Source organism: Peromyscus leucopus, chromosome 6 (genome assembly GCF_004664715.2).
Source record: "Peromyscus leucopus breed LL Stock chromosome 6, UCI_PerLeu_2.1, whole genome shotgun sequence".
In the NCBI taxonomy this organism is placed as follows: domain Eukaryota; kingdom Metazoa; phylum Chordata; class Mammalia; order Rodentia; family Cricetidae; genus Peromyscus; species Peromyscus leucopus.
The window spans coordinates 102,900,179-102,918,544 of NC_051068.1; the positions used below are offsets into that span (position 1 = coordinate 102,900,179).

At 41.9% G+C, this 18,366-nt stretch overlaps 1 protein-coding gene across 17 annotated transcripts in view; it reads left to right on the forward strand.

Annotated features, from left to right (window-relative positions):
* Positions 1-2,666: 2,666 nt before the first annotated feature.
* Positions 2,667-18,366, forward strand: part of Col25a1 (collagen type XXV alpha 1 chain) — a 404,038-nt gene continuing 388,338 nt past the window's right edge. For 4 of the 17 annotated variants that reach the window (XM_028856763.2, XM_028856777.2, XM_028856796.2 and 1 more), the window contains exons 1-2: positions 2,674-3,667; positions 4,667-4,736. In XM_028856763.2, the coding sequence (XP_028712596.1) occupies positions 3,371-3,667; positions 4,667-4,736 (367 nt within the window). In that variant the 5' untranslated portion in view covers positions 2,674-3,370. Of the gene's footprint in view, positions 3,668-4,666; positions 4,737-18,366 lie in introns of all 17 variants that reach the window. The other 13 variants (XM_037207093.1, XM_037207094.1, XM_037207096.1 and 10 more) reach the window with 8 other exon arrangements.

Sequence of the window (18,366 nt, forward strand, 5' to 3'; positions counted from 1 at the left end):
AGAACCTTTGTGGTTACATGGGAAATCTTCCCATCTTAAGATCCTTAACTTCACTTACAGATGTTTTGCCACTTACAGGTTTTGGAGCTTGGGGCATGCCTCTCTCTCTCTCTCTCTCTCTCTCTCTCTCTCTCTCTCTCTCTCTTCTCTCTCTCCCTCTCTGTTTTGTATGCATGTGCACAGTGTTATTCTTTCCATCATAGCCCTGATCATCAACCAGCTGTTTGCCTTTTACTGCTACTGATGCGAGCCATAGGCCAATTGGAGTCAGCGGAACCATAGATTTTTTAGAGCTATTTTAACCTTTTCTTGTTTCTTTCTCTATGTAAAAGTCAAACTAATGATGCTCTGTCAACTCTATAGAACAAAGTGAGTTCAGACCACAGAGCCTCGTTGATCCATGCATTCTTTGAGCTTGATGCAGAGAATCTTCTGGGTCTTGAAATCTTAGTGCTAACGGCTGGCACATTTCTGAGATATCATACCCACCAAAGACATAAAGCGAATATAATCCTCTGGATAAAGGTCTCAAATCCACAGAATTCCAACTCCATCTCTCCACTGAGATCTGATCATTCTAAGAGCTTACAGGAGACACTGAAGGACCTCTCATGGCCAACTTCCACAGAACACGGCATCATGCACATGAACTGTGTGCTCTACTGTTGGCGTCGGAACAGAAAATGGTTTTTGTGCTTGTCTGAACTGAAAGATCCTTATTCTCTTTGCATATGTCTAGAAACTGGTATGCAGAGGGATAGCATGAGCAATAAGCCTGGTGAGATGGCAGGTATTGGTGGGGATGTCTCAGACATCAAGGCTTACAATCTGAAGATCACAGGATGCATTGGAAGAATTCGGGGAAGCATTGAAAGGAGGGTGAGAAGTCAGGGCAGCTCCTACTGAGAAGGGAGTAAGCAGAGTTTGGAGGAATAATGTAGGTTATAATTGCTAGTGAGATATGACTGTCAAATGGTGGGCTCTATGATTCCGAGGATCAGGAGGTTTGGATTTGGTGTATACACTTATTGGTCTGCAGCTAAAATACAGTAATTAGGAATTCTACTGGAGAGAGTCTAGTTAGGAAAAAAGATAGCATACAGGGACTCAAGGAGTGAGCAAACCTTGAGAGGACTGGCTAAATGTATCAAACATTGAGAGGTTCACCACTGCCACCACCCACCAAACAAACAAAATGAGCAAGGGGGTTAATAGGAATATGGAAAGAACTGACATGCTCAAAATTTTGGCTGGAGGTATATAACTCAGTGGTAGAGAGCAGACTTAGCTTGGATCCATTCCCGACACACACACACACACACACACACACACACACACACACACACACAAACCTGAGTCCATTTATTGTTTCTCATATCTATGTATATATATTTGGAGATGACCACTTGAGGCTGGTCCCTGAAGAAAACTAATTCTTCTCCAGCAGCCGACATTGTTGGTAGCCCTTCCTGTAGGCGTGGGACTTTGTGTAAGCTCGGCCACCCAGGTTAGCGAGTTGACTGGTATTGTTGTTCAGGTCTTGAGGTCTTGTTTAGGCGACCACTTGTTGAGATTTTTATAGGTGCAGCCTCCCTGTCATGTCTAGAACAGTCTTTCTTCTCTGTCCTCTCTCTTTATCCTGGTTCTCCCTTGGCACACATGAGAAGGAGCTGCTCAGCGCAGCATTTTGTTCATTGATTACAGTAGTGAGCAACTACTTGAGGTTAGCGCGGTTACATTAAGGAGGGTAAGAAAAACCACGAACAGCTTCTTAAGATGAGAAGGCAATAAGGAAGGTCTTTTGGAAGAAGAGTTCAAGTTATTGTTTCGCCAAAGTCAATTGGGTGCAAAAATGCTACTTGTTATCAATTTAGGGGGAAAAAAATCCCATCAGAGACTTTGTAATTTGATCCAGAAGGAATACCAAGCTGAGAGTCAAGGAAGAGGAAAAATTGACTTCATTCTTTAGCTCTTTCTTAAATCCCGAGAAATGTGTGCCTCAAGCACTCCCCCTTTCAATCCCACAAAACAGGGAATCAGGAAAACACATTAGCACCCTAGTACAGAGTAGGAACCCAGAGCTGCGGGGAAACAGCATCAAGACAAGAGGAAACGGGGGAGGGGCGAGAAAACTTCCCCTGTCGCTTGGAGAATCTGCTGCAAGGCGTGGGAAGGAAGGGAAGTGGGGAAGGTACCCTGCAGACGTCAGCCAGACACTTTGCCTCTGGGCATGTGGGAAAGAACTGAGGGAGGAGGGAAAACATCGCACTAAGGCTAGATGGAGGAGCTCCTGCGGCTGCTTCAGAGTGAGGATCTGGAGGGCTGGAGCGTTCTGCTCCGGTTCTTCCCTTCAGGAGGCCATTCCTCCATTTTTAAGCCCAAATAAAGAGGGGGCGCTGGGCTAAGCCGGTGTAAGTCACTCGGCGCAGCAGACCTCGATTCGGCCTCCGGCTAAGGCCAGAGAGGTGGCCTTAGGGGACGCTGAAGTTACACTGTGGCGGGAGGGGAAGGGTCTCCAAGCTCCTCTCCAATCACGGCGGCTGCTGAAGCTATTTGCATATATTATGCTAATAGGGACCTCCCGCTCCGCTCCCACCCGCGCTCCCGCCCTCTCGTGGGTCCAGGCGGGCTGGGCGAAGGTGAATACATTATGCTAATGAGGAGGCTCCTGCGGGAGGGGGCGGGCCGTGCTGGAGGCGCGCGCGCACGGTCTCACACGCGAGCATCCCGGGGTATTTAAGGCTCGCACACGGGAGGCTGCGGAGCTACTTCTGGGGCCTCGCGGCGGCTCGCGATTGCCGCTTGGGTCATTTGGTTCTCCTCTCTCCTCTCTCCCTCTGGCCACCCCTCGGGGGCCGCGCTCTCGCCGCGTCTCTCTGCATTTCTTTTCCCTTTTGGCCTTGAACTGATCCAGGTGGGAGACAGGTCGGCGTGTGAAAAGCCCCCGGAATAGGTAGAGCTAGGCAGACAGACGCAACAGGTCGGAGCAGGGAGAGGGGCCGGCGGACCCTGCGCCTCCGCGCGGGGCACCACTAAGGAGGTGTCGGATCTTGAGGGGTCAGAAGAACTGCCCTGGTGGGCTGCATTTCAGCTGTGACCCCCCCGGCGCCACACAGCCCTCGGCCAGAGAGGGGGCTTTTCACTCTCAGCTGGAAGGGGAGAAAGAATCAGGATGGTCCACGCCTGCTGCTGATCCGGACGCCGAGCCAAGCTCAGGTCCACCTCCGCGAGCAGGGGGCTCCGACTCCACCAACTAGTTGTGCAGCCGCAGGGACTGAACTTTGAAGGCACCGGCCCTTCCTCTCCTTCTAAGATAATTGGAGGAGGTAGAGGGGCTGAAGGCGTAAGGGAGGCCGGCGACCCCGCCACGATGTTGGTGAAGAAGCTTGCAGGGAAAGGAGGGGGACGAGAGCCTGGATCAGAAGATCCGCGCCCCTTGGGACAGCGTTGTGCCGGCTCCATGGCCTCGTGTGCGGCCCTGGCGACCCTCCTGTCAGTGGTGGCTGTGGTTTTTTGCTTGTATCTTGGGGTGAAAACCAACGACCTCCAGGCGAGGATTGCTGCTCTTGAATCTGCCAAAGGAACCCCTTCCTTTCGCCCGCTGCCTGACACCCTCGATGAGCTGAAGGCTATGGTTCAGGAGAAAGTGGAGCGTCTCTTGGCACAGGTGTGAAAGGCTGGGGTTTTTTGCACGTGGATAGTGTTTTGCACAGGTGTGAGTCCTGAATGCAGGGCTAGTTTCAACCCTTACTCTCTACAGAGTCGGCGTGACTGTGGGTGCCGAGTGTGGAGTGTGTGTTAAGTACCTTGGGTATTGATTGATACCGAGTCTGTAGCTGAAATCTTCCCTTACTCTTCCATAGTGCTTGCATGCTAAACATATATGAATGTCTGAAAGAGGGAAGGGAGGCCTGGATAGTGGGAGTGTGGGGAGGAACATTTCATTTTTCAGTTTTCTGGAGTCTCTTGTGATCTCTCAGTTCTACAGAGAATGTTCATTATAGACATAAGATCTCATATCTCCTTTCCAGGTAAAGGTTAGAAAAATAAGTGTTATTAATATACAAAAGGTAATCATTAAAAAACAATTCTATACAGATTCAAAGTCATAAGTTTCACCCTTCGAATCTTTTCATGTTCAAATACGTCAAAAAAGTTTGATATTTGGCAAAGATGCTGTGCAGGTATTGATCAATGTAGAGCCATTGAAGTTGAGAGTTGAAAGGAATCATATCATCTTCAAGGTTGGTTTCAACTCAAGTTAGGGGCTTTTTTTTAGGGGAATTTACTTCCAATAGAGAAGCTGTTCAGCAGTTGATATTCACATGCATACTATTGGCCACCATGTTTTCAGACCTGCAGTGTCTCACTGCCAGGCTTTTGCACCGACTGTGCTTGGGCTGGAGGAGAGGGTGGTGGGAATTGAAGACCTGAGAAAGGTCCTAGCCAAACCCTGCAACCCTGCTACCACGTCAGTGGTCATTGTCTTATTTTAGGACTTGGATTCTGTTACTTTTTGACTAGAGTCCAAGTACATATGTAAATATTCCTTATGCAGGCTATCGAATGCTGGTAAATCAGGCATGTAGCCAGAGAGTCCCTAAGAGTCCATTTCTCTTCAGTGCTACTGATGATTGTGTTAATATACCTCTGCTTTTTCCTACAGAAATCCTATGAACATATGGCTAAAATAAGAATCGCAAGAGAGGCACCTTCAGAGTGCAACTGCCCGGCAGGTAAAATAGACCTCATTTAGCAATGCTTCCTCCACAGCAGAACACACACACACACACACACACACACACACACACACACACACACACACACGGTCTTGTGCTGTCAAGTCTACCTGGAATAATAGTAAAGAAAGAATGCAGGCCCAGCCTGCTTTAATAAAACCAACATGCCTCAGTCCAAAAGATGGCAAAAAAAAAAAAAAAATGCTAAGTATTATTTTATGCGGGATCCTGAGGTCTGCTATGGGAGAGTGAGGAAGCTAGAGATGGTCACCATGGATAACATAGGCAAGATGATATACAAAGATAGAGTTCTTAGAGTCACCGATCCAAAGTCTTCCATGATCTTATTAAATAATGTCAATTTTTTTTGTGTGTGTGTGCACCATGTGTATGAAAATGACTGTTGAACTCTTAGATTCTGAATTCCCTGGTGTCTAATGCTCCAACAGTGCAGGGCTGTTGCCTGCCTCTGGCGTATGGCTACATGTGTAAATCACCTCTCCTTCCTCACTGGCTTGTATTCTGTCCTATCAAAGAGACTCTCTCTCCTGTCTCACAGCAGAAGACCAGATGAAGGCTATTCTTTATCTTGAACTCCCATTCCAAACTATTGCATTCTCAATGACCTCTCAGGATGGGCTCTTATCTATTTACTGTATTTGTGGGCAGTTTTAGGGAACCATGTTAATGGCAGTACCTAAGAGAATGGGGAAGAGAGACATCAATGAGTAGCATCCCACACCCCATCCAGCCAGGGTAACTGTAACGCCTTTCACAGATCTCTGAGCCTCAGTATTTATCTGTAGATTTAACAATTTAAAAGATCTTGGATGATGGTCATCAAACCCCATGAGTGTTAATGCTTTTTCAGATAGACACTGTAATGCATTTATGAACATTTAGTTTCTTTTATCAGACATGCAAAGTGATTCTTTTACATTTTATTTCATGTTCAAGAACATGATATTTATGTAGTTAGGTGTTGCATAGTTGCATTTGGTCAACGACAGATCACACTGTGCTGTGTAGGATAGAGGTCTTATAAGATTACATCATTTATTGATATTATAGTCATTTCAGTTTTTGAAGTGCAGTGTATGAAACTGTCAAACAACACAATTCTCCCTGTTAAGTAGTACATGACTGTATATGGAAAGGCTAGTTCTTGTATTTTCTTAATATTCTGAATTATTTTTGATATGGTCAACACAGCTGCCATCTTTTACACATCAGCTTAAAATATGGACACCAGGTTGTAGAGCATACACATTTAGAGGAAACTTTTTAAAAATTACATTTAGTGTGTGTGTCCATGCCCTCATGCACATGCCTAAGGCCCTGTATGTGCAGTGGCACTTGTGTGGAAGTCAAGGGCAACCTGCAGGACTTAGCTTTGTAATGCCATCAAGTGGACGCCAAGGATCAAAGCCAGGTCATCAGGCTTGGTGACAAGGGCCTTTCCCAATGAGCAGTCTCATTGGCCCTACGCACAGCAATTATATATCCAATTACATTGTTCATCATACTGCAACCATACTTTTTTCAAATAAAGCCTTTCGATTAGGAAAACACTGCTTTGGATTGATGGTAAAGGCCTCTTATTCCAGCTACGCAGAAGGTTGAAGCAGGAGGATTATGAGTTCCGTGCAGACCAGGGCTACAACTTGTAAGACAGTCTTAACATCAGAAGGTTAAAAAAAGATGTTTGGAGATCTTGGTGTAGCTCAGTTTTAGAACACTAGCCTAGCATGTGTGAGACCCTAGGTCTAACCCCACAATACACAGGGGAAATTTTATATGTTATATGTGAATATTTGACAATTTAAGTTACCTCTTTTGTTAGAAGGAGATCAAAGAAGGAGTTAGCATTTGAACATGTAGCTTTTGTTCTTAGTTGTTTTGAGTTGGGACAGACCTCAGAAGTCAGATATTTAAGGAAGTCACATTTCCAGCAGAGGATTAAACACATAATCACCTCATCACGTTTGGGACTGTTTAAATTCTAAGACACCTGGTACTGAGAGTCACCAACCACACCCTTCAGAGTCCAGTACTTTTGGTATGTAATGTTTTGTTAACTGTATTTAAAGCAGTATTTCATTCATTGGATTCTTACTGAATTGGGTAAAAAGTTGAAAAGTAACCTCTTCTGCTCTGTGAATTCTGTTTTCTGTAAGATGTCACTACTCATGATGTTTAATGTAACTTAATTATCACTTGATTGGAAGAAAGCTACCACATTTAGAGTTGGACTTATGTTATCTCAGAAGATAACACTGGACCACTGGAGTGTTATTCAATATAACATGACAATGTAAATGGGATTTCCTTGGTGTTTTTTTTTTTTTTTTTTTGGTTGGCTCTCTGTAACAGCTGCTTTACCTCCTCATCACCACTAGAGCCCCACATCACATCAGTTTTTACCTGGCTTCTTGAGCAGCAACTCTTGAAAGGTGTACGTACCTTCCAGTGCATGGAACCAAATAATCACTGTTCTGGAGACACTCCCTTCTGCTTGGATAATAACCAGGCATTCTAAAAATAAAGATGTTATATCCTGGAGAGAAGGATTTTGAAATATGGTCAGTGAGATATTGTCTTAGGGAATGAGTAGGCCAGCCAAGGATTAGAAGAGGATACAGCACTTCCCACCTGGGTTGGCTCTAGCTGTGGTCCACATGACTAAGAATTGTCACAAAGACATCTGTTTGCAGGACAGAGCTAGACAAGTCTGTGACCTCAGCTCAGTTCCTGTGGACAGATGCCCACCCCTTGAAGTTGACACTCTTGTTGACAGTCTCAGTAACAGAGCCAAAGGCTGATAGTAAAAAAGTAATGCTGTGTTGTTCGTGTTCACTCTAAGTGCTTTTGATAGACCATGGTTCCTGACAGGTTGGTCCAGGTAGGGTGTAAGGAAATAATAACATTTATAGTTTGTTTGCTTTTGTTTTATTCACAGGAAGGGGTATCTTGGGAGAAGGATAAGCTATTTATTGAATAGTTTCTTAATCTAAGAAATGTACTCTCTAATTGTCATAACAACTCGGAGAATTAACTCCAAGTGATCTACTTTTATAGATGAAGAAGAAAATAGTTAATGTACTAAAGTCAAGGTGAGGATTCATGTTGGCATCTGAGGGAACTGGAAGTCCATTCTTGATGAGGAGTCAAGAATGAGCATTTAGAGCAGAATGCCTCTGGACTGGAATCTGTATCTGCTACTGATAATGTGGGATCTTTGTTGAACTAAAGAACCAAGTGTGTTCCATTTTCTCATCTGAAAACAAACACATACACATGCATGCACACATGCACACACACATGCACATGCATGCACAATCCCAGAAAAGGCTTTCTCACAGGGTGACAGTTTTTGTAGACTATCTGATTTTTAGTGAGTTGAGTGTTAAGTTGTAGTTGCTATCTTTTTGCCTCCTTGGTGTTCTACGAACAAACACTTCACCACTAAGCTACACTGCCGAGCCAGACCCTTAAACCTGCTATTTTTCTTGCCATTTAACTCTAGTGGACAGAGTTACATGGTATAGGTGGGAAAAGAATCTTTGAGATGTCTACTCAGAACCCAGTGTCAAATTAACGATGAGCTTTGACTAAAACTACGGTTAATTGAGCAGATATGTATGTAAATCACACACACAGGTAATCATACTAGAGTTTCTCTTGTTGCTGTACCGGTTAATGTTTTTTTTTTTTTTTTTTTTTTTTTTTTTTTTTAACAGATATTTACATTAGTCTCAAGTTATTTTTTACCAACATTACAGGGAAAACTTTAGACGTTTTAGGTGAAGTATGACAAAGAACACAGGGCCTGGGCTTACTTGAGCATGGGTAGTCAAAAGTATCTTTGTAGTTTCAATATCAGATATTTATAGACAGCTTACCTGTCTGACTCATTTTCAGACTTATTTTTAGTAGCTTTACTGAGGTATAATTTATATTTCACCCATTTTAAGGTTTGTAATAAATCTTTATTTGGGCTGCTATGCATTGCAGTCTAGGTTTAGATCATTTTTGCCTCCTGACAGCTCACATTGACTTGTGAACTCAGGAGAACCTTTATTTTAGAAAAGTTTTGCTTTGGAGAAACTCCAGAATAATGAACAAAAAACTTATACATCAAAGCTCTGTTTAGCAGAGCCCTTGACTTAGCAGTAGCGGGGCCTGGGAGATCCAGCTGGTGTTTGGGGCCTGGCCCCTATAAAACTTGACCTTCACATGAGAGAATAAGTTGGCTCATTCTGTAGATAGAATTTTGCCTTGGGGTCTCTCTTGGTGCCTTAAGTAAAACTATGTATAAATCAGGCATGTTTGCAGAAGATCCTCTATGTAGAAGCTGATAGAGCCAGGCAGCCAAACAGAAGAGGTTTAGACCATTATTTTCTGAGGCCCCTGAATACCTTCCACCTCTATGGAAATAATTATATATGAAGCAAGAGTATGTGTAAATTGAGGAACCTCACATTCTTAACTATGACACAGGCACAGGTGTCTGGCTGAAGGACATCATTTCCCATGGTTTCAGAAGAACCTTAGATTGCCTTTCTCATATAAAGTCTAGAAAACTATTTCTTACTAATATTTCACTTGGGCTATATTTTCTTTTTAAAGAGACCACACAATAAATGGAGTACATCAAGTTAGAGAGTCATAGTGTTTAGATCTTAGTTTTATAAAGGAGCATCAGAAGCAGCTTGTAGACCATGAATGCAAATGCTTAAATATTATTTAATGGGAATGACAGACATTCTTCTCTTGTAAGACTAAACAACACAGTGTGACATGCCAGTACCTCCAGGCATTCGTGTTAAATTGTTTGGTTCTAATGAGAACAACAGTTTGGGTGTGGCACTTTCAGTTGGTCTAGTAGTGACAGCTGGCAAAATGCCCCAGTCAAAGGACCAAGGACAAATTGCCTCTTGAAGCAGTGCTCTTGGGTTTAATTTCTTGTTTGCTGCTCTTGTCTGTAAATTAAGAGGCTATTTCTTTATATTATTTTTCTTAGTAATTCCATGTTTTGATGAGCTGGGAGTTATCAGAAAGAAAGGTGTCAATTCTTCATGCAGATCAGTTCACTCTTGCTCATTCTAGTAAGAATGTGTAGGAACAAGTTCTCTCTTAGGGCTGGGATAACCTACTCTGCTTCCAATTGACAGACTTTGTCACTGTGCAGAATCAACCCCACGGTGTTGAGGAAGGCAGAGTCTGACTGGCAGGCTTAGTTAGGTCTGGGAATGGAGAAGGAATGTTTGATCAGCATCAGGATTAGGTAGAGGGGAGCATGCAAAGAAACATGCCAGAATCAGGATGACTCTGCAGCTGGGGGGCATTTCCTGCCACAGGGGCATCCCCACTAGACACTTAGCCAAGTAGCATCAGCCTGTTATCTTGAGTAGAAGCCATCCAAGAATGATCACGAAAAAGAAAAGTGTTTTAGTTCCCTCCTCCACCTTTATAAACATTACTTGGTAGTTTGATGGAAGCTGAGAATGTGAAAACAAGGCGTGAGTCAGTCTGGTCACAGAAGCATCCCCATCCTGCCTTGGTTTGCCAGTATGGGTGAAATTTTGGGCTGTGGTTTTACGTACCACAATATTGAACACTTTTTACCCCCCCTCCCCCATTTGTGTTTAAAACAGACTGTGGTTTGCTCAGATGCCTGATTTCCAGACATGGATATTTATTGGTATCTTTTGGGATTTGTTCTGCAATTCTACACAGAAAAAAAAAAAAAACCTGCTTAAAATTTGACTTTATAAAGGAGTAAATGCTTAGAGTGGGATGCTGAAGTAAGTGGAAACTCTGTAATGAGGCAGAAGTGAGCACTTTTCATTGGTGTCCTATATTCCTGTTGGTGTCCTAATTCCTTCAAATGACTGTTCTGTAGGCCACTGGATGATAGAATTCCTTGAGGAAGTGGCACCAAGTGGCAAGCACCTCCCCTTTGTGACCACGAAGGGGGAGGAGCTGGGTTGAATAGCAAGACACGCCCTCTTCCCCCAGCCCACTCTGCCTTTTCCTTTCCCAGTTACATCCATTGTCCATTGACATCCACTTCTTGATTTCTGTTTGCCACAAAAAAGAGGAGGAAGCAAGGAATTTCTGTGGGATTTGAAGATCGCAGTATCTTACTACATTCGAGATACTTCAAATGAGCACATTTTAACTTTATTTACACAAAGTCTTATGTAGTTTAGGCTATCCTTCAAATCAAAGTATAGTAGGAGATGACCGTGTATTTTTGATCCTTCTGTCTCCCCAGCCCAAATACTATGACCACAGGTGTTTGGTTTTGTGTGATGAGGGCTAGAAAGCACCCTATTAACCGACTGTGTTGCTAGCCCCCAATTTCACATTTATTTTAGGCAGAGTTTGGCTGTTAAGTAGATAGGTTTACAGCTATGATCTTTGGGCTGGTATTCCAATATTTAGAAAAAAAATGAACTAAATTGAATTGAGTTTGTCCAATGGGGGATTTTAGCTTCAGATTTCATAGACTCCAGCACAACTGAGGATTGCCGTCATGCTGCTGATGTTGCTGTCTCTGGAGTGTCTACCTCAGCCTCAGTTGAACACGTGAGAATTGGAGCATTCCTGATTTTGCCCTGTATTCCTTTCCCTAGTCTTATCATCAAATAGTCCTTTATCCTATAAGGGCATGGTTAGTAGATAGTGACGTTAGTTGTTAGAAATGCTAAAATTGTGCTCATTTGATTACTAATAATTTAGATTTTTAAGAGTTCCAGTGTCCTAGATTATAAGAACGTCTGCCATTCTTTACAACATTTAGGTCAGGTTCTACAAACTGTTTCAGACTCATCTTTACATAACACACATGCTCATACACATGTACGCATACACAAAAAATAATACACGTGAAACAAATTAAATGTGCTGACCACTTTTTAAAAGATTTATTCATTCATGAGTGTGTGTGTGTGCGCGCGCATGCATGCATGCATATGCGCGCATATGTGTATGTGTGTGTGTGTATGTGCGCATGCGCGCGAGCATGTGCATTCACATACATGTGATTGCCCACAGAGGCCAGAAGATAGTGTCATATCTCCTGGAGCTGGAGTTACAGGAGGCTTGAGCTGCCTAATGTAGATGCTGGCAATTGAACTCTGGGTCTCTGCAAAAGAAGTCTACTTTTTTTTTTTTTTTTTTTTTGGTTTTTCGAGACAAGGATTCTCTGTGTTGCTTTGCACCTTTCCTGGAACCCGCTTTGGAGACCAGGATGGCCTTGAACTCACAGAAATCCGCTTGCCTCTGCCTCCTGAGTGCTGAGATTAAAGGCGTGAGCCACCACCGCCCAGCCGAAGTCTACATTCTTAACTCCTGAGTTCCCTTTCCAGTCTCCACATTTTAAATATAAGGATAAAGCCTTTCTGTTGTCCATTATTTTCCTCATGGGAGCATCACCAAAGAATCTTTGTAACAGGCTTCTTTTGGGGCCACCAACCAGCTCCCAAATCATGATGTGGAGACTTAGTATTAGTTATGAATGCTTGGCCTTATGCTTGTCCCAACTAGGTGTTATAATTTATTTCAACCTGTTTCTCTTCATCTATGTTTTGCCTCAGGGCCTTCTGCCTTTCTTTCATTCTGTATGTCCTACTTTGTGTCTGTCTGTCAGCTGCCTGTCTTCTGGCCCAGGGCATGTCCCTCTCTTTCTCCCTCATTCTCTCTTCTCTCTTAAGCCTAGATGTCTCTTCTTACTTATTCTCTCTGCCCACCAGCCCTGTCTATTCCTCTACTCCCTAGCTATTGGCCGTTTAGCTTTTTGTTAGACCAATCAGATGCCTAAGGCAGGCAAAGCAACACATCTTTACATTGTTAAACAAATGCAGCATAAACAAATGTAACACATCTTTACATTGTTAAACAAATGTAGCATAAACAAATGTAACATCTTTACATTGTTAAACAAATACAGCATAAACAAATGTAATACATCTTTACATTGTTAAACAAATGTAGCATCAACAACTGTAACACATCTTTAAATAGTTAAAGTAATATTCTATAACAAATCTTAGGACTCCATGGAACACTGTTAGAAAAATTACTGAAAGTGCTATCTATGGTCAGTGTCACACTGGCAGCTCTTTAGAAATATACTGCACTTGTCAACACAGAACTCACCTCAGAATTCCACACTAGAAATGTTTCTAGAAGCGATGGAGTTAAATTATAGAGAGAAAATATTTGAACAGACATGGCTATCCTTTTGAATTTGCATATTAACATGGGTTGTAGAGTCCATCAACGACAGTAAGAATCTCTAGAAATTAACAGTATTTTATCCAATGATGGGTGAGACTTGCAGTCCCTTTCACAGAGAAAGTGTCAATCCGTGTCTAGCCCCACTGTAGCCAGTGCTGCAGAAGGGACGTGGAAAGAGGACCCTCTATCTGTCTTTGAAATGGGTGTCCATTGCCGTCAGCACTATTGGCTGCTGCATGAACAGCTGGTTGTGGACAGTCATTTGAACACAACACCTTCCCCAGTAGTCTTGTAGGACATGCAGTAGAACTGTACATGTCAGTGGCGAGCAATTTTTCTCTTGATAACGTAATTCTCAAATTATGGACTTCAAGGAAGTCTAGATGAGAAAATAAGCCTTATTTTTTTAGCTAGCTGCGTTGCTTTATGAGAGAAGTCAGTTATCTACAAAGCAGCAAATACGGGACAGTGATCAAGCAAGGAAGGCTAGAAAGATCATATGCCAAATAAAGGCATTGTAAGCTACAAAAAACAAAAACAAAAGCAAAAAAAAACCCAACAATAACCCCAACTCTGTCTCCTAACTTCGCTTCCTGCCCCCCCTCCCCCTGCAGTGCTCTGGCCCCCCAGCCCAGTTTAAACAGTAAGCCCACTCCTACAATTCATGAGATGCATCTGGAAGTTTTTAATAAAAGAAAACTTCTAGCATTGAGAAATGACATCTGTAAAGAAACTGAGGCTTTTACGTTCTTGTATTGAGTTTCCTTCTGTGCAGAGTTATTTAAGGCTCTAAATTCCAGCTACTTCTAAGGATGGGTTTCCTGAACATTAGGATTGTTCTTACAATCAAATTCTGAATGAGGAATGCAATGTGTACTGGTAAAATTTATGCTACCATTTTTTAAAATATAAAAATGGCTAATTTACTTTTATAGTAAAGGATATGCTTGGATTGAGAGATCGGGGTATATTTTGCATTTTTCTATGTAAACCCACAATGAATTAGACTCAGAGTATGTTTTACTTTAAACCTTCATATTTTTTCAGCAGAAAACCCTTGTTTCTATCAGCAATCGTCAGGAAGAAAGCACAGACAGAGGAATTTTATAATCAGCCGCATAGCACCCTGATGTGTATCATATATCACTTCCTCATCATTTTTAATTTATTACCAGTCTGCACTTTTGTTTAACTGTGATCATGTGCTACTAGCATTTTAAACAGTTACACTGGCTGCACGTTTATGAGATGTGATGAGATTAATAATCTTAGTTGGACTTCTGAAAACTAGGAGTAAGTGCAAGCACATGCCTGGGCAGAAGAGCGATGCTCTGTCAGATTCTCAGTGGAACAGTGTTGCTTGAATAGGCTCTGCTGTTGGAACAGCACATGAAATTACAAAGACAGAAGACTTTGCTTCCTATTCTGGCCAGGCCACTCTATTTCTTCTCTCTCTCCTTGCATAAAATAAACTCTTGCCTGCATCCTTCAGTTTATTTTGTGTGTGTGTGTGTGTGTGTGTGTGTGTGTGTGTGTGTGTGTGTATGTGTATGTGTATGTGTGTATACACCTGAGTGCAATGCCTGCAGAGGCCAGAAGAGGGTGTCAGATCTCCTAGAGCTGGAGTTACAGGAGGTAGTCAGCTGCCATGTGTGTGTTGGGAACTGAATCCTGGTCCTCTGCAAGAGCACTATGTACTCTGAAATGTTAACCCATCTCTCCAGCCCCTCCCCTTTCATTCTTTGACCACCTTGGTCATTGTCCCAAAGCCTCAACCTTTTCTGGAAACAGCTGTATTTATGATCCAGTTCAGCAGTGCTATCAAGGAACATCAATATCAAACAGCAATGCTATTCCCAGACTTCAGAAGGTGACTGTTTTCTCAAAAATTGTTAAAAGGTAATTTTCAAAAGGAGGGGGAAATGATCCCTTTCTAAAAGGAACATGGCTTCAGGATCTTAGCTCATTAAGGAAGGAACTAATAAGATATCATAACCATCCAAAGGGAAGTTCACAGACACCTATAGTTCAGAAATGGGAAATGGATGTATAAATGGAGGCAAAATGGACTAATCCACAGTGAAAGAGGGAAGTCATTTGCATTGGCAAATTACCTATCTATAGATGAGCGTTTATTTTACTTGGGCATTACTTATCTACAACTTACCAAGTTATATGATGCCTCCTGGAGAAACAAGAGTCAGACAACCAGGAAGGGTGTGGTCTGAATAGTCTCTTCTGGAGTACAATGTTTCCCTACATTTGTAAAACACCAGACTGGAAGCCGTACTTCAAAGGGAGGCCACTGAAACAAAGCCGAATCCCTTGGTACTGTTCACAGCAGTAATGATTATTTATCCCATGTTCTCCCATGTTAGAGTGTATGATTTATATGCTGGTCATATGCTTTCTCATTGTTGCTAACATCAGTTATGTAAAGGACAGCTCCTTTTACCTTAGCTTACATACTAAGCTCATACAGGTGCTGATTGGTGTGCCTGCATCACAGGTACAGCTTACATACATGGCCTTAAAATCATAACCATTCGTTTTAAGTAGAAACCACATAGGAAGACTCAGCTTCTTGTGCGTAGGGACTAACAAGTGTTTCCAACAATGTGAATGAAAGAGCTGCTGCTGCCCTGTGCTTTTGGAAATTATGCCTGGGCAATTACATTCTCCTTCCCCATTTCTGTGCTTCCAGAGAACCATCTGGATTCATAACGTGGTCAATGTAAAGGTCTAATGTGAAATACCTAGAAAGGCAAAGCATAATGACACAGTCCTTAGTCATAATAGATTTTGCAAGAAACTACTTTATGGTTTGAAAAATACTTGTAAGCGACTCAATTCCAGGCTCCTGATTTATATTCTCCACTGATTATATTTAGCAATAGAGTGAACACAATATGTTTTTATCAACTCTGTTATTAAATTTAAATTTTTAGCTCATAAATGATATTTGTTTCATAATAATCTACAGAAATTCTGTCTTCCTTTAGTAAATGGTGTGGAGAGAAGCAAATCCCAGTTATTTTTGCATAATGTTGGTAAGAGTCTTGATGGTGGGTAATTCTATCAAGAGGAGAGATTACCCTGTGGAAAATGCCCCATTATTTACTCTGTGATGCTCCACCTTGCCTTCTGTACTCTATTTTACAGTATTTTCTTGCGGGGGGGGCAGAAAGAGCATATCAAGAGACTTTTTCACACCAAATTTCCATCTATTTTATAAAACTCAATGCTAGCCTTGTCAGGATATATTGGAATAATGATTATTCAATAAGCTTCCAGCTGCTTTTGGTTTCACATGACTTGGGAATTTCCTAAAAATTGATCCAGTGCTTTTTTTGATGCTGTGATAAAAATGCTACATTTAATGCTGCGACCCTTTCATAGAGTTCATGTTGTGGTGACCCCCAACCATAAAATTATTTTCATTACTACTTCATAACTGTAATTTTGCTACTGTTAATGGATCATAATGTAAATATCTGACATGCAGAATATCTGATATGTGACCCCCAAAGGGTCATGACCCACATGTTGAGAACCACTTACTCTGCTAGAGCCAGAGAGGTGGGAGGTGGAGGTGGATAGAACCCAGTGGATTTTCTCAGCGCCGCCTTTTTATTGCCATGAATCTATTCATTAGCACCTCTGGGCTTGTTGGCATACCTGTGATCATCTCACTTCATTTTCCTTTGTATGTTATCTGAACTGTGTTCCCTAGAAGACCATTCGTTTTTGAAATCAACAAATGTTTATGAAGAAACTTCAAGGTCAAATAAGTGAGAGGCTTACTGAGATGAACAAGATAAGCAACTTATTTATTGTGACTCTGTAAAATGGGCAATACAATGTAATTGGGACATATTTTTCCTTTCACATAAAATAATGTGACTAAGATCAAGGAGTTCCATGCACTGATCAATGTTGTCTACCACACAAATGTACTGAGAACTGTTTAAGAGGTTTGTATAATTTAGCTGAGGTTGTTCAAGAATAGTCAGGTGTTTCCCTGTTAGCCAAAGTATAGCTTGAAGATGGAGGAGGACGCACACAAAGTGGAGAGGACTGGAGTTGCTGTTCCAGCTGAACTGACCACACCAGGCAAAACTCAAAGGCTAGGCTGTGGTGTGGGGAGCATTAGATTAGGGCACCCTGCTGTCAGGCTAAGTGTAAAATCAACTCAAGTGCATTCAGGTAACTCGTCTAGGAACTTTGCCAAGGAAAGCAAGTCTTGATTCATATTTAGTCTGGTCTAGAGGCCAAACTTTAGCCCCTAGTTCAGTGTGTAGCTCGGCCACAGAGGCTCCCCACATTAACCATCCACATACCTTTCATTTTTGAGGAAGAACGGATTAACACACTTCATATAACTTTCTTGGGCTTCGACACAATTATCCTCCTAAGTTAATGCATTCAATTTGCCTTGAGATACATTTCAGAATAGATGGCCTATTATGCTAAGAATATTACATATTTTTTTTTTTTAAAAAAAAACCTGTGCTCTTCATCCTTTGTTTCCTCAGTGCTCTGTCATAGCTGGAGCATCAGAAATAGAATTTAAGTAGTAAGTAGAATAATTTGATACAGTGAGTATTTAATTTACATCAAAGCCTTTTACATGGTGTCTGAATCAAGCAATCTGGTAATAGATAACTTAATGAATTTTGAACAAATGTATTTGCTCAAAACTTCAAAGAAATATCTAGGGAACACAGCAAACAACGTTTTTAATAAAAGTAGCATAATAAAGGATGACAACATTCTTTCTTATAACGGTAGTATTATACTCACAGTGAAAACCTCACTAAATATCTGTGTGATATTCATGGGAATTATTACAGTTTAATAATTTGTTTTCTCCTTTTTGTTACACATTTACACTTTCTTAGATAGGGTTTTACTGTGTAGCCTTGCATGGCCTGGACCTCATAGAGATCCTCATGTCTCTACCTCCTGAGTGCTGGGTTGAAAGGCATGAGCTACCACACCTGGCTATTTCAATACTTCTATAAGTAATTTTGCAGTAGTTAGTCTGGTGCCTAAGTCTGTGTGTGTGGCTGCAGTCTCCTGTGAGTGTAATTGCTGACTAAATGCTGTGGCTGTTTTCATCCCATAACACATACAGTTAAACTGGACGTAGAGAGTGAATGAAAATACTGATTTTATAGCACCCACAAACTGTAGTGAGCTCTCCAAGGGTGTGAGATAGTTCTGTGGGTAAAAACACATCCCATGAAAGAATGATGATCAGAGTTTCATTTCTAGAAGGAGAGAACTGAATCCTGACAGTTGTCCTCTAGACTTCTCTATACTTGTATATAATCATGCACACAAATGCATGCATACAAGCGTGCATGTGCACACACAC